This window comes from Hippichthys cyanospilos, chromosome 19 (assembly GCF_059441005.1).
Source record: "Hippichthys cyanospilos isolate Australia breed blue-spotted pipefish chromosome 19, RoL_Hcya_1.0, whole genome shotgun sequence".
Lineage (NCBI taxonomy): Eukaryota > Metazoa > Chordata > Actinopteri > Syngnathiformes > Syngnathidae > Hippichthys > Hippichthys cyanospilos.
In genome coordinates this window covers 15,101,445-15,118,302 of record NC_142387.1, presented here as the reverse complement: position 1 = coordinate 15,118,302, position 16,858 = coordinate 15,101,445, and the positions used below count along the sequence as shown (strand labels likewise).

General features: G+C 39.4%; 2 protein-coding genes across 2 annotated transcripts in view; both read right to left on the bottom strand.

Moving 5' to 3' along the window:
• Nucleotides 1-6,313: 6,313 nt before the first annotated feature.
• On the bottom strand, nt 6,314-13,235 carry anxa13 (annexin A13). The gene is made up of 11 exons (XM_088401691.1): nt 13,084-13,235; nt 11,847-11,922; nt 11,693-11,787; nt 10,904-11,074; nt 10,779-10,812; nt 9,547-9,626; nt 9,264-9,332; nt 9,097-9,198; nt 8,926-9,001; nt 8,740-8,852; nt 6,314-8,640 (listed from the first exon to the last, which is right to left on the bottom strand). The coding sequence occupies exons 1-11, from the start codon at nt 13,096-13,098 to the stop codon at nt 8,521-8,523; spliced, it is 951 nt and encodes a 316-aa protein (XP_088257817.1). The 5' UTR covers nt 13,099-13,235; the 3' UTR covers nt 6,314-8,520.
• A 3,168-nt stretch (nt 13,236-16,403) lies between these two features.
• gpr158a (G protein-coupled receptor 158a) overlaps nt 16,404-16,858 on the bottom strand; it is a 40,631-nt gene continuing 40,176 nt past the window's right edge. The window contains exon 13 of the transcript XR_015863613.1: nt 16,404-16,468. The gene's annotated coding sequence lies outside the window, so the exon portion shown is untranslated. The remainder of the gene's footprint in view (nt 16,469-16,858) is intronic.

The window sequence follows — 16,858 nt, the reverse complement described above, 5'->3', positions numbered from 1 at the left end:
GGTCGTATTTACCGTTGTTGCTAATATGCATCACACCGAAATTTTGATCATTTTCACGTGCTTAATTCAACAAGCTCAACTTAATTTCACAACTTAATCAATCGAAAGAAATTCAATTTGGCAATCTTCAATCAACTCATCACTTGGTTGAGTGAAAGTCTGCTAGCTTAATGCTAACATAATATGAAATGAGATATTAGCTTTCAAACAACATCTACTTTAAGATTTGTGGAGCAGCAATACCTGGATGGTTCCTTACCTCTTCTTCTTGTTCTCATTGCTTAAATGCAGCTCAGTGCTGCCAGGCATGTTGTGGCGCAACGTGGTATTACACTGAACATCCACAACATTTTGTTTGAAGCGCTTTTCTATTGTTTTTACCTTCTCCTAAGAGTCTTTTAAATTGAAGAGCGTCATTAAATCTTTTGTCTCACCAATATGCGCTGCGAGGGGACCTCCGCGGAATAAACGGGGGGCCGTCAGCCAGGCCCGCTCAGGCGCATCCTCCGGGCAGCAAGCTCATTTCCTGCTCCATCGCCTCGCAGATGACTCCCGGGACGCTCCCGGCAGCCGTGTGATTGGACCGGGCGGGGGTCCAAACTCGCACCGGACGCCGCTCGCAGCCTGTACGCAACAACAACAGTAAACGTCGGCACGTGTCTTTCCATTGGTGCGCTTTTATAATCCTATCGTAAATCATTTAGCTGGGCTTTCCATATCCCGTTTTGTGAAAGCTGACACGTTCCGGCTTCATTATGATAATTGCCTCCCCCTGCTGGAAACGCCACGTCACGCTAATTTGAGTGTCCATCATTCAGCCAAGCACGTCGGAAATATCTCAGCATCTGCTCCAGCGACTCCCCGCAGGATTGTGGCGCCTTCTGGCGAGTGGGGCGCCACCTTCAGGCTGACCTTTAGAATGACTTCTGGTCAGTATTGCCAATTACTGAATTACTACTTCTTACTTATTGGAGGGAGTAGGCATGAGCGAGTATCGATACCAGGTTCCGCTGCCGATACCAGACTTCAAAGTATCGATACTTGTCTTTGTATCCCATACCGGTATCAGCGCCCTCTTGTGGCCGTTCTCAGACCAGGAACTACAAAAATCTCCGTAATTAAGCAATTTCTTCCAGGTTTAAGAAATATTGTCAATCGTCATTACAACTATTTCCAGGAAATTCTATGAATCAAAAGGACGAGTGGTATCGGTACTTGGCATTGGTAACGGTGAGAATTCAAGAATCGAGTCGCCGTATTGGTAACTTTGAAAAAAGGTATCGAATATAACGGATTGTAATTTCCGATTCCTTTCTTCAAAACAAGCGTAAAAACAAGTCAACTAGGATCTGGTTTGGTCCATGAAATGTCAGAAAAAGTGTAAAAAAAATTTTGACAATTTTTCCAGTTAAAGCAAATGTTTTGTTTTGAATCAACACAACGATTGAAAGTCTGCGTAAATAGAAGACTGCAGAAAGAAGAAAAAGGATTTTTTACTGGTGAGAGGGTACATTTCCAAAGATATGGACAGCTTTAAATTAAAACAGGCCTCATGGCGTTTATGAAATATTGGATGAGATCTCTCCCTGCTAAAAAAAAAAAAAAAAAAGACGTGTGTGACGCCTCACATAAGCCGCTAATAGGCTTAATTTCACCGACAGGTAACCTACATACGGCTCTGCTTCTCGCATACAGATCATCCTCCATGACTGACTTCATATTTTTAGATTTATTATAATGTTTTAGAGGCGGGAAGATGATCTTGTTCAAAAAAAAAAAAAGAAAAAACATCAGTCAGCGCAGCTGAGATTTGATTGATAAAAGTATGGATCGGCTTTTGCGCTTTGTGCGAATGCTGCGATCAATATAGGCCACCGCCGCCGCAACCGCCTGCAAAAAGAAAAAAAAAAAACTGATAAAAACAGCTCACGTGTTGTCACTTGACAAATACGACGCGGAGGGGGGTGGTTGATTTTTTTTCACTGATGATGATGAGGGAGGTTATTACGAGCCGGGCATGAATGGAGTCGACGTCTGGCCGGCTATTGTGCGCGGGCAGTGGGCCGTAACCCCGCCCCCTGCACCCCCCCCCCCGAACTGTGGGACGGACCCCATTATGGGCCTCTTGAATGACAAAACCGCAGATCAAAAGATCTTTGGGCTAATATCGCCGACACAAAATGCCACCAAGCCGGCAATTGTCGAGTGCAAGTTAGCTAAGCTAAGCTAACCTTAAAATTCTCATTTCCTATTTGGATATTTTCCACTTGAGACCTGCGTGGGCAAAGAGATTAGCCTACAATTAATTAACAGGAATCATTGGCAGCAGAAAAACCCTTCTAGATTTCTCCTAATCTGACAAAATCCCCCTTGTTGGAAATGGAGGAGCAAAAGGACAAAGGCAGAAAAAAGATGCTTACTTTCTCACTTATCCCAACGTTTTGTCACAAAATGCACCAAAATAAGCTAGCTGGAGTGATCTTGAGTTCATCAAAACATCAAGTGAATGCTTTACTGTACTTTTAAATAAATGTCATGTCCGGAGAGTTAATAGGAAATCCAAAATGGCGTCAAAACAGAAGGTTGGGAAAACTGCTCACAATGACAATCAATCAACAATTCAAGCATTGGCATCAAGCTAGCAGATCAAAATGCTAAGCTAACATGTTTGGAAAATTCCTTGCATTAAATGTGGAGCAACTATTGTGGAATGTGTACCTTATCAGTTTGACTAAACAGTGTATTTTTATTTATTTATTTATTTTTTATTCTTCCCACACACGCACACTGTGTCGTGACACATTCAAGCACATTGCAAATCATTTCTAGAACAGCTGTGCCTTTAGCAAACAAGATAACAATTAAAAAAATAACAAAAAAAAAATAAACATGCAGATGTACTAATCATTGGCACTCCTTCGACTCCTCAGTGCGGCACTAATTTTGTTTGTTCTCCACAGAGTATAAAGACTAAATGGTCACATTGCTTGTTCGCTTATGTTTATTTTTAGCTCTTTTTTTTTTAAATTCTTCCTGCACACACGTTGTATCGTGACCCATTCACGCTCACGTCACTACGAGAGGAACCAACAGGATCTTAAGGCGCGGTTGTCTACGTACGTCAGCGGCGGAGACACGTGCGTGAAGATGGCGAGTGGGGAGGGGGTGTAGACTTTTTTGGGGGGGGGGCTTGTGTCACGACAATACACCAGTGCCTCTGCAATGTCACCCCCTCCCACACTCACAATCAGACATCACCTGGGGGGGGTCAGAACAAGCTGGCAATGTGCTTTTGACCCAGATGATGCGAATATTTACGGACACATCTACCTCCGCCTCACCTGCCCCACCCTGTCAGAAAAAAAAAAAAGACACATTACAACCCCCCAGCAGTGCCCCCATTTTGATTTTAGGCCCCCTCTCCTGCCCTCTTATGATAAGTTGTTATCAGCGGAATCCAGATGGAGAGCGGAAAGCCAGCGCCACCTCTGGACCGCTTGATAGCGGCAGATTAGCATCGGCGCCACTCCTTTCCCGTGTTATAATTACCCAGATAAATCTGTTTAATGAGGATTATTTCAGCGGCGTGATATACGTCCGAGCATCTGCGACTTGGGGTCTTCCAACTTTTTTGGCCAAGGGCCTTTAATTTCTTCATCATGCTAAAACCAATTCAGGAGTGGGCGGGAAAAGCAATTATTTGATGTTTATCTGTTTTGTTTGTCTAGTTATTTGTATTTACTACATTAAATCTTATGTGGTGATGTAATATATAACTATATCACGTTGTAATGTTTATGGTAAATATATTTGCTTCTTTTTTTTTGTTTTAGCCAGGCAAACCCTAAAAAACTCGGAAAAAAGACATTTATATACATATATTTTAGGTCTGTGCAAAAAAAAAAAAAGATTCGTATAAGAATGGAGATTCTCATTTAGCATGATTCAGAATAAATTTAAAATGTGCCAAAAAAATCAATATTGATTTTACACACCTATGAATTAAAGCTAAAATATTCATTAAATTCCAATCAATTTGAATTGAAAATCATTTTGAAAAAATACATTCAGAAAAAAATTGTACTCAAAAATCTAAGACAGATCCCATATATATATATATATATATATATATATATATGTATATATATATATATATATATATATATATATATATATTGCTCATGATTAAAAGCCTTGTAATCTTTTTTTCAAAAAAAAGTCTGACGTAGCCGGGTTATCAAATATTAGCCACAAAATAACTGTGACGCGTTGTGCATGTGTGAGGGGTGTGCAGATGCTCTTTTTGTCAAGGTCAGGACGATAGCGTCGTTACGAAAGAGGAGGGGGAGGAGGAGGCCGGATTTGTGTGGCTGGGCACCTGCAATCGCAAAATGGAGTCCCAGCTGGTCTGAGATCAGTTGGAGTCCATTGAGGCTGGCTTCCTTTCCCCTCATTTGGGTGATTGAAGTCCAAACCGGAAGCTCTTCACCACGAAGAGCACTCATCTTCATCCTGCCGTCCTTCTCGGAGGCACCGAAATGTACACGCTCTGTTGTTTTCATGCGTTTGACGTCCCAGGCCCCCTCCTCCCCTCTCGCTGGGAGGACCAGCATGCACCTGTCCCCCCTGGCCATCATGGACCCCCCCCCCCCCCCGCCAAAAAAACACACACACACAAAAACCCATCCCCCTCATCATGGCTGATGATGGCGGGGTGATGAGACGTGACGGAATGGGTTCACATCACAGACAGAATTGGGGGTGCTTATTTGGGTGACTGGGTGAGCTCAGCTCAGGCCTCCATGTACAAATAGCTGCTTTAGAAATGGATGAAATACCAAATAGAGTCTCATGTTTTTTCCCCAAATTGAGCATACTTTTTAGGAAAGAAAATTAAAACGTATTTTTTCCATGAAATCTAATGTTAGCTTCTTTCACTTGCTGTTCCTGATCAGAGGTCATGGTTTCATGAAGTGAAATGCATACTGTACATAATTTTGCTCAACACATTCATTGTGCAGCCCTTAAGTAAAAAAAAACAACAAAACAAAACAATGTTTAGAATTAAGTATGAAAACACTTTTCTGCTGTTTTGCTTTTCAAATGTGATTTGAGTGAATAAATCGCTTGCACAGTTGAGCAATGCATTCTGGGATGCCTTTCTTCAGGCTAAAAAGTGATGACATTCAAATGGGCACATAGCAAAGTGACAATCTTACTTTGATTGACTTTTAGCCAGGAAATGCAAGAAAGAAGTTTTAAAATCCCCCCTGAAAGGGCATTATCTACACAAAACCTTGCTTTTTACTTGCAGTGTATGTGACAAAAGATGTATGCTCATATGTAACAGTTTCTGTTAATGGCCTTTCAAAGAATAGATTATGAACCCCCCCCAAAACAGAATGATGACAATACTCCTTGGAGAAGATGATTGCGTACTGCAGTCTGGTGCATGGATTTAATGTGTAGGTTTCTCTACTTTATTAAGTTGATTATTAATTTGATTGAGTAATAGATGTTTGGCTTTGGCTTTAGTTTTAGGCCGATTGAGGCTTGTTTATTTTTTAGGGGCAGGTTTTTTGTTGTTGTTTTTTGGACGGAAATGTAGAATATATTTGGGTAATTTTCTAAATATAACAATGTCAAATGCCCTCCTTTGGTAAAAAAAAAAAAAAAAAAAGTAAACAATTGTAGGCTAACCTATCTAAAGCTGTTTCCGCATTTATTTATTTATACACGAAAACATACGACTTGTATCTGTAATAGAAAATATACGTTGGATATCAATGATTTTGCAAACAAAAACCAACTTCAAACCAGAATTCACAGGTGGTTCTGCTAATTAACTTGGACATAGGGAGCTTAAATCGAAGAAAATATTCACCAAAATATTTACCTGGACTCGCGTGGAGCTTGTAAATCTCACCACTGTTCCTCAATCAAAATGACGTGCAAGAAAATTAGAAAAAAACCAGACATCCGCCATTTTAGACAGGACAGGAAGCAACATCTTGCGTTTAGTACATGCTGCCTCCTAGTGGCAGCGCCGGATACAACACATCTCCTTGATTTATAATTTAAAAAAAATAATAATTTAAAGCAGGAAATCAGACTGAAATCGAACATTTCCACTTTTCTTATAGCTTGTACCAACGTGAAGGCATGTGAACGATTAAAATGCTGTCTGTGGCTTTACCTAGCGGCTGGAGGTAAGACTGCCACGCCTTTCAAACAAGGCCGTGAGCCATACGTTGCTGCCTTCACAAGCACAAAGGAAAAAAAAATGCACGTTATAAGAAAGAAAACGAAAGCGTATCATTATAGGGAAATTTTAATTTCTGCTACACTTGCTTGGCAATATAAAGGCAAATACAGAGAATATTTGGACTTTAAACTGACATCAACCGCTGATATTTTTATCTCGAACGTTTTACACTAGCAGTACTTGAACGCATCTCAGCTGCCGCGTACGTCATCCAAATGGCCTGTACTGTAAATAACATGATTCATTTAATACTCTAGACTAAATATCATGATACATTTAACACTCTAGCAGTTAGTCTTGCAATGTTAAAAAAATTGAATATAAGGTGAGGTGTAATTGTGTGTCAAGTTTTTCTAGGTCTGTTATACTGATACTACAAAATTCTGTAAATTAATAGTTAATTAAAAAGACAAAACCACAAAAAAATTAAATCCTTCTCTCATCTAGTGGCGCCCTCTTGAGTGCGAATCACAAAAACAAAAAGTAATTGACATTTTAGAACTTCACACACTACAAAAAAAGGAGACAAAAGAAAATAAATTAACACATTACAAAAGACGAATCGTAACTGTAAATCAGAATCACAAAAAAGCAAATAAACAAAAAAAATCAATACGAACAAGTTTTTACAAAACAAATCATGTTAAAATTCGTTTGTAACGTGTTTTTATTTTTTGTTCGCATTTATTTTTTGTGGGTTTGTTTGCGATTCTTTGCCTTTCTCTTGTAATGTGTTTGTTTTTGATTTGCCATGGTGTTTTGTAAGCCACGTAAAAAAAATTGTTTGCTTTTATTGTTTTTGTGATTTTGCACTTAAGGGCCACCGTATCGTTCTTTTAACTTTGCATGAACCTTCAATTACGTTCTTTAATTAAAGAGCACTTACAGGACTGGTCGAATGTTAGCGAAATCTCCAATTTCTCCACTTTTTCACTTGGCATTTGGTGAAGACAAAATCAGGCAATTTCTGACATTTGTTCACATTTTTTTTTCAACTTTAATGGCAGTTTGTCGCCTCCTTTAACTGTGCTGCTTGAACCAGTTAAAATTTAATGTAAAGAAATGGAGAAAGTGTGACATTTCATCGACATCCAAGTCACAAGGCGCGATTGCACGGCGGGATTTACAATCAGCGGACGAAAAAAAAAACAGTGACAAATGACTTTCACATGTACGCGCACAAAGAGGTGGGCACTTCGTTAGCACTGACAGATTGTCAGTCAGTCCGTCGCCCTTTTTGCTGACGGACCGACGAAAGGTGGGAATGCTAAAAAAAAATAAGGCAGGTTTCTTGCTGGTGAGATCATTCTGCGACCAATAACTACAGCCCAAATTTGCATTTTTTCTTCTATAATTGGCTCTTGGCCAGGAAATGCAAGCTAGACGTTGTAAGCGCGACCTCAGCAATACTTAGTTTAATTGTAGCGTATGTGACAGATGAAATTTCGACAAATTGAAACAAATGTTGATGAAACCGTCTTCTATAGTTGTAGGGCAGGCACTTGTAAATGAGAACTGCCATCCATTATCATCCCATGCATTCCCTCAGATGTGGGGTAATAAACATGGCTTTGTTTTTGTGTTACGCTTATATTACAGAGTTGTATAACTGTAAAACCAGACATGGTGTGATCTTTAAGTGTAAGTACTAAAACAGAAAAAAGAATTAGCATGAATGCAGACAGAAGAGGACCAGCGCCTGACGAATGACGGACCAGAAAAAAATAAAGTCAAATGTCACCCTCTAGTGAGGGTGGAAGGTTGGGCTTTTGATGATTATAATTTCATACGTCTCGAATTAAACGACGGACCGCCGATGACGGAAAGGGGGCGGGGCTTCGACGAATGTCAGACCAGCAAAAAAAAAATCAAAGTTGCCCACTTCTGTGTACATACATTTTCAGTACATGTTGCAGTAGTTCACACACACGAGCGAGGTCATTATTTTTGCATGGATGTACCACGGTTGAAGGACACTGGCCTTCAGAATGTGCCCAAAACGATTCTTCAGAAAAACCAGCAGCTTTTTTTTTTTTCGTCAGTAGTTGGAGGAAGTGATTTGTTGCCGTGAAGTTTCAAACCTATTGTGCTGTATCCAACTCTCCAATACATCCAGGTCGTTTTGCTTCCTGCACAAAAAGCCGTAAAACGGTTTAAAAAGTGTTAGTGTTAGTTACCACGCACACAAAGATTGACAAAGGTCAGGTGAAAAAGGACAAGAAGCAAGCTAGTGTCGTAAGGAGTGCAAGTTGCGCTCAGTGGCAGATGGCCAGCAGGAGGCGCTTGAAATCGCCGCCGCATTCGTCCCTCAACGCGTCCTTCAGGGACACGTCGTATTTCTCCAGGTACAGGTCTTTGATGGTCTCCAGGTCGTACTGGATGTCACAAAAATCAAAAACAAAACAATATTAGTTCTGGATTATATTGACTTAACTTTATAGCTTCTAAAAAAAAAAAAAAAAAAACGTTCTGACCTCGGAGCGGCACACGATGATGCGTATGAGCGTGTCCTCGTCAGTCCCCGCCCCCTTCATGGCGTCATTCAGACGTCTGGCGAAGTACAGCTGCGGGTTTTTGGCCACTCTCACTGAAAGGTTGACGCAAAAGGACGCATTCCATTTCTGTTTTCACAATCACGCACGGACCTCATAGCCACACACCGAGAGCCTTGTAGCATTTCTTCAGCGTCCCCGAAGTTTCGCTCTCGATGGCGTCCAGGATTTCCGTGCCGGACAGCTAACGTTTAAAATAGCGATAATACCTCTCGTTAAAATCTGAGAGGAAGTCGGCCATTTTAGTTTTGATCGAACAGCCGTTTTCTGCTAACTCGCCTGCTCGTAAATCTTAAAGGTGGCCTGGAGCTGGAGGTAGTTCCTGGATGCCAGAACGTAAGTGAAGGTGGACTCGTCCGTCCCGAAGCGTCCCTCGCCCGCCTGCGCCAAAATCGTATCGCGATGCAACCCCCAAATAAAAGTGAGAGGAGCGCAAGTCAAGTCACCTCATAGAGCGATGTGGCGTCCTGCTCCGCAAGCTCTTCGTCCACCTCGTAGCTCTCGTCCCTGTTACCCTGTTAATCCATAGCATATGCATATATATATATATATATATACATATATATATATACATATATATATATATATATATATATATATATAAAAGTAAAATCAAATATTGGCAAAAAAAAGGTCTAAAATGGCTGATGATAACAATCAAGCACTAATGTAATCATTTACTTGAATACTCAACTACAGTAATCAATTACTTTACAAGTGTGATGTCACCTGCATGAGAGCCATGAGCAGGTTCCTCACGTCCCCGCTCGTGTCTCCTTCGATGTCGGCATCCAGATCGCGCTCGTGGACTGAAAATGGAGAAGTGACGTAAACCTTGAATATTCAACCGCAGCTTTAAGGATTTAGAAAATTCAGCCCCCAAACCCAGGTCAACTTAGCAACATGAAATTTAATAGATGTGTTAATCATGAGAAAACCCACAAAAAAGTCTCAAGAACCCAGGTCCAAAAAGACACGAGAAGTCTGCCATTTCGCCTGGAAGTTGCCATTTTCCGGTCATTTCATTCAATTTTCTGAAACCGTTCAAAACTTTGAAAATTCAGCCCGCGAAGCCAGTTTCCTGAAGCATCATGAAACTTGGTCAAATTTGTACATCAAAAGTAGCCCCACAAAAAAGTCACAGGAAGCCATACCTGAAAAGATACAGGAATTCTGCCATTTTGCTTTGATCAGAAATATGGGAAATTTTGCCCATTTTTAATATTCCCTCAAAAACCCTTTGAAAATTCAGCCGCCAAAATCAGTTCCACGTAACAAAATGAAATTTGGTAGACATGTTTATCATGAGAAAACCCTCAAAAAAGCCTCAAAAACCCAAGAGCAAAAAGACACGAGAAATCTGCTATTTTGCCTGGAAGCGGAAATTTTTGGGTAATTTCGACAATTTTCTGAAACCCTTCAAAACTTTGAAAATTCAGCCCCCGAAGCTAGTTTTTTGAAGCAACATGAAACTTGCTTAAATTTGTCCATCATTAGTAGCCCCACCAGAAAGTCTCAAGGAAGCACACCTGAAAAGATACAGGAACTCTGTTATTTTGATTTGAAGCAACATTTAAGGGTCATTCTGCCTATTTTTAGCAGTCCTTCAAAAACCCTTTGGATATTCAGCCCCCCAAACCAGTTCCATGTAACAAAATGAAATTTGGTAGACATGTTCATCGTGAGAAAACACACAAAAAAGTCTCAAGAACCCAAAAGCAAAAACACTCGAGAAATCTGCTATTTTGTCAAGAAGCAAACATTTTCGGGTCATTTCGACAATTTTTTGAAACCCTTCAAAACTTTGAAAATTCAGCCCCCGAAGCCAATTCCTCTAAGCAACACGAAAAGTGGTGGATTTGTTGCGAGTTTAAGCGTGACGAATATATTTTTAGTTTTCAGCAAATGAGTCAGCCATTCAAAGTGAACACCAGGAAGTGAAACGTAAATGAGTGACGAACCTTGAAAGTAGCATTCCCTGAACAAGGCAATGTCCTGAAAAAAAAAAAAAGAACCAAAATGAGTACGATTTGAACAAGTACGACTATGTCAATTTTTTCATTGAGTATGATGAAAAACAACTGACGGCATTGGTGGCGGTGGACAGGAGCTCCACCAGCACGTCCTCGTCGGTACCCGCCCCCTTCATGGCCCTCCTCAACTCCTTGACGGCGTAGATGATGGGCGGGTCCAGCATGGCCAGGATGGCCTTCTCAAAGTTCCCCGACAGCTCGCTTTTCAGCACGTCCACCAACTCCTGAATATATCGTAGAACCGCAGTTACGCTAATCGCGCATGCTACGTTAGCGCACACGGAACGGAAGAGAAACGAAACCACGTTCAAACAGAGAATACAACAAAATTGAATCAAACATACGTTAAAACACCCAAATGTTTCACAAAACCATGACATTTCGGCTAACAATGCTGCTAGCTTAGTGCTAACATTTAATAGAAATTGACGGAATTTAACTATGATAATATTCATAATATATAAATATTATCATAAATATTATAAGTAATTTAATTTACACAAACAAGCAACACAAAAATATAAAGCATACGACAAAAGAAAATGTTTCATATTTTGACGTGGAATTTTCAAACCAAATATTTGACATGTAAAGAAGGCTAGCTTTATGCTAACGTATAATACAAAACAACCCAGGCAGGTGTACAAAAATTCATGTGATAATTCTAAACTTTCAACAACTACAAATAAAGCAAACAACAAAACATCAAACACTGGATATTCAACTCATTGAGTTCCAAAGACGTATTTTTACGTTTTTAAAATCAGAATTCAAAAATTTGCATCGATGTCACGATCGTTTGAGTTGACGTTATTCAAAGGCGGTTTGAAAGCGCCACTCACGCTGTCGTACTTGTCGTAGTACGCCTGCTTGATTTCCTGCCGCTGATCTGAGCTGCGATTGGCCAGGATGTCGATGATGGCCTGCTCGTCGGTGCCTGCGAACGGACGTCGTCCATCAACATTGACCGGTCGCTTCCGAAGCCGACTTCCTTACCGAGTCCCTTGCAGGCTTTTCGGATGGCCTTGATGTCGGCCAGGACGTCGAAGTCCTCGTAGGGCACGATGGTGGGCTGCGAGCGTATGGACATATTTATTTATTAGTATTTATTTTGAAACCACGTGACAAATCAATCTCTTATTCACGTGCGTTGTCTCGTAGGGAATACAGTTGAATTAATCCAATTAAAAGAATCATGGGGACGGCTCATGAGTGGCATGGGGGGGGGGGGGCAGCTGAGATCACAAAGCTTACTGGAAGAATTCCAGGCTCGAAGTCCTAAACAAAACATGAGAGCGCCCCCCCCCCCCCCCCCCCCCCCCCATTCACTTTCCCACCGCCTGTGAAAGATCCGCTTTCACTGGATTCTCCAGCGAAGAAACCGAATGTTGACCGTAACAACACAAACCCTGATTTCTCCGGGCGAAGACACTTTTAACGTTCGTTCTCGTGCTGTTTTCAAATAAACTAGTCAGTCTTCTAAGTTAAAAACTACCGTGACATTGTGTGTTTTGAAAACAACCGCGTAGCTTAGTTGTTCCATACGCTAGCTCGTTCACGACAATAGCATTTATGACACTATGCTATTCGGCAATTGAATACAAACAGTGCAGCAAAACACGTATATGACAAAAGAAATTGCAGTCATATTTTCTTTATCCTCTGTGTAGAATAACCGTCATTTGTGCTGCCCCCAGTAAAAGTACAAAATTATAGTGGTTATTTTTTCCTCATTTAAATGGCGTCATAACTTTTTTTGGTTGAAAATTAAACAGATTAATGGCAGGTTCAATAGGAGCTAGCTAATCAGTATCAAGTTTTACTGTATCGAGTACTCCAGTTTCGTCGTGCATCTAAAGTGTTTCGAAAGTATAGTTTCCGTTTACGTTGGCCAAACGCTGATTACGTCCATGAACGGAGCTTTTAATGCTGCACTGTACAAGCGGAGGGTCCCTGAAGGCATCACGACCCCCCTCACCAGTGAGCACGTAACGGGGCTGCCAAGGATTGCGCAGGGGCGTGGCCTGCTGCTCTACTAAAATATCGTCAAAATTCTTGCAAAATGGGGATAGAAAAACAAATTAACCAACACATCTCGACAATCCAGCGCCAGAATGTGGCGAAAAGGATTTTTTTATTATTTTTTTCAATTACATAAGCGAGAACTGGAACTTTTGCGTTTCGTGGTTAATAAGCAGGCAATTATCAAGATTTGAAGGCAAACATCACTAACCTGGCAGTTTCCCATGACAGGAGTTGGAATTCGGCTGGTGATGATTTGCAGTCGGGGTTCGTGCGAACAAGTGGACGCTCGTCCGATTCCGGTCCAAGATGAGAAAGAGGTGGAGGAGGCAGCGCGTGACGTCACCACGCACGGCTACTCCTTAACTGTTTGCACTCCCCCGCACTTTCGTTTCAATTACAACGAAAACCCTATTATTATTATTAGGTTGATTTTCATAAAAATAATGTAAAAAATACAAATAACAACATTATAATAAAAATAAATATATCATGAATGTATTACTAAAGAAATCTGAAAAATAATTCGATTTGAATAGAGAGAATTTTAAAATAATTTGATGCAGTGTATTATTATATATGACATATAAAATGAACACAAAAATACATCTAAAATAATTCTATTCACAATAATTAACAGTTTCAAACTATCTAAGAATACTTTTAAAACAGGTTCCAGGAAAAAGAAGTCAAACATTGTTCTCTAGTGGACATAAGTGTTAGTTGCACGTTTGATTTTTCGTTTTTTCAAGTAAAACGGACAAAAATATTTTCAAAAAGTCATAAACATAAAACTGCTATTTTAAAAACAGCATTACTGAGTGAATCAAGTTAACGTGACAAACGCAAACATCCAAGACGAGGTGACGACGTCACATTGTTGACATTGTATTCGTGATTTGTTTGGAGATAAAGTCGTGGGGGAAAAAAAAAATCACTCACTAAACAATGGATGCACAATCAGTTTTAGTAAAATGTAATGAAAAAATCAATGACCTCTTTGCTTAAACATGCTTATGTACAGAATGCGCTATATTTACAATTTTCATTTAGATTATAATGTAATACTGTTGTATAATGTTAATATGTAAGTTGTGAATTTTACTAAAGAAAAAAAATAACGATAGTATTGTAGGAAGAAAAACGCTGCCATTCATTTCACTTTCCTCTGCTATACCCACTTTGGCCACTGGAGGACAGTAAAACTTCACATTAACCCTTGTGCAGTCTTTTGTCCAATCTGAGCTTTACATCTAAGGGAAAGAAAGCATTGCAAGTAAACACCAGGGAGCTGAAATTTCACCCAGACCCTGACAACAAAGCAGATTAAAAAAAAATCAAAGAAATTTCCATAATTTGTAAAATAATGCCACAATCTTTAAGATTTCTTGGATGAATAATATATTAAAACAATGTCACAAATATATTTAGTTTTAAAGGTGTCAAGTGTACCTTACTTGCGCATTTATCCGGTTTCATAACTCTTGATGTCCTGACTCTTTTGTCATGACATTTTCTTTGAATAACACGTTCAAGATGAATCACTTTGCGGTCATCAACTTGCGTTTCTTTTCTTCTCTTTTTCTTGAGGCAGTCGAGAGGAGAGGAAGAAGAGGTTAGCTTGTTGCTATAATTAGCTGATGAAGGCTATTGACGTCAAAGCTAAAAGCTTTCTTTTTTTTTTTTCGTTTTCCTGAATGAACGCTTGAGTGGTGTGACTCACAGGCACGGCGGCCTTGGGTTTTGCGTCTCCGCGGTGTGTGCGCTTGGGGGAAGCAAACAAGTCGCTCTTTACTTGGCTATTTATTTTTTCAATTTATATTTGATAAATTTGCAACATTTGAAAACAGAATTCTGTCATTTATATGGTTGTATAAGATGGATTGGATAACTAGCTCGCTAACTTGTTGGTTCGAAAATCATAAGCTAGCTGTTGCAACCTTCTTGTTCTAACGATTGTGATTGGCTGGCTTGCTAGCTTGTTGAGTATAACCAGCTTATTTAAACAGGTAATATATTAAAGATATTCTTTGTTTCTCAGAGAGTTCTGACTTCTTTGTTTTTTACTCACATTACAACCTATCAAAACCTTACAACCTTCTTTTTCTAATGATTGAGATTATGGTTGGGTGGCTAGCTAGCTACCTAACCCGTTGTGTCTAAACAGCTAAATTTAAAAAGTAATAAATTAAAAATATGTATTTTTTCTCACATAATTACATATTTACAACGTATCTAAACCTTACAACTATTTTTGTAACCTTGGTGCAACAATTAAGATCTTGATTAGCTAGATAGCCCACTAGCTTTTTGAGTCTAAAACTAACAGCTAGCAAGCTAGTTAGCTCACAAGTTACAAATGTTCTTTTTCTCTTAAAATTTAGACTTCTTTTACTCATTACATCACTACTTATCAAAAACCGTATACATTTTTTGTTGTAACCTATTGACGTATACCATATTGTGCTTTTAACTTTTCTACTAAAATATTTCTCATTACTTTTTAAGTTTGGTCTTGTGACAAAGACTTTTTTGTATTAGAAAACTACAACATTGCTATCATAACATCGACCTGTTTTCATACAGGACACTCGTTAATTTTTTCCTGTAACGTAGCTTGAAGGTTAATTATGTAACAGCCTGTGAATGCCACAAGGTGGCGACAAAGAACTACTTCATATCAATGACCCTGTTCAACTCAATTAAGTATCAAGATGTCACCAGGTGGCGCCAAGAAAATACATTTAGTGCTTTGGCCTGAGCTCAAACACAAATTAAAAGAGTTTTCAGCAATTAATGGAGAATAAGTTCACCATTTCTTTCTTTCTTTTTTTTTTGCAAACAGGCAAATTAGTAAATTAGTAAATAAGAAGAAATAGAAATAGAAAATTCACATCTGGTTGTAAAATTTTCAGGAAGTACCAACAATTACAATCTCAGCTGTTGTCTAACACACATTAGTCCTTTAAATACTGAGCTCACGCACCTGCCACCCCCCCCCCCCCAACTCCAGCCCCCAATACCCCCGCACACATCTTTATGAGTCACCCCCCACCCACTCCCACCCTCACCAAGTGACACAATCATGACTCACTGTGCATGCCTGCGTGCCAGCTTCAAACACTTGCAGGAAATATGAGCTGAGAGGCGAACCCAGATAAGAAAGACTACAAAGATGGCCGCCACCGATGCCCCCGCATTGACTGCAGCAAAAAAAAACATTGCGTGTGTGTATATATATATATATATATATATATATATATATATATATATATATATATATATATATATATATATATATATATATATATATATATATATATATATATATATATATATACACACACGACCACCCACCAATTGTATTTTTTTTCATCTTGGTCAAACTGAATAGATGTTGTCATTTATCTTGTCTTTGGCTTGTCCGGCGTCTTATTGATCTTTTTCTTCCAAATCGATGCTAACAACATGTACACGATGCTGTGCGGCTGGCTGCTTACCTTTTTTTTTTTCTCCAAAAGCTTTTGTTGTTGCCAAAGTGTTGACGATGCAACAAACGTAGAAGCGCTTCAGTGCCTTCATTTGCTTCAAATGATCTTATAAATGAAAAAGTGATGAGAAAAGCTTAGCATGAATGTAGCGAGAACAACAGGCTAAATATTTTCTTTATTTTTTGCAAATCTCCCACTAGGAAGGAGAAAACGTTTGGAGGCCCCACCCTTTTGCTGTGGTGTTTTTAAACAAGATCATTAACTAGTAAAAACAATTACGTGAATAAATCTTAAACATTTTAACCGGAAGAAAAGGACACAAAATATTGAGCTGTTTTTTCTAAATCAAATGAATCAATAATATGATTTAGAAAAAAAACTATTTTTGACAGAACATTGTAGAGTTTATAACTCCCTCACAGACTTTGACAACAAGAGCGCTACTACACCACCTGGTGCTGCGGATGTGCAATTACACTTTACACGGCAAAAGCA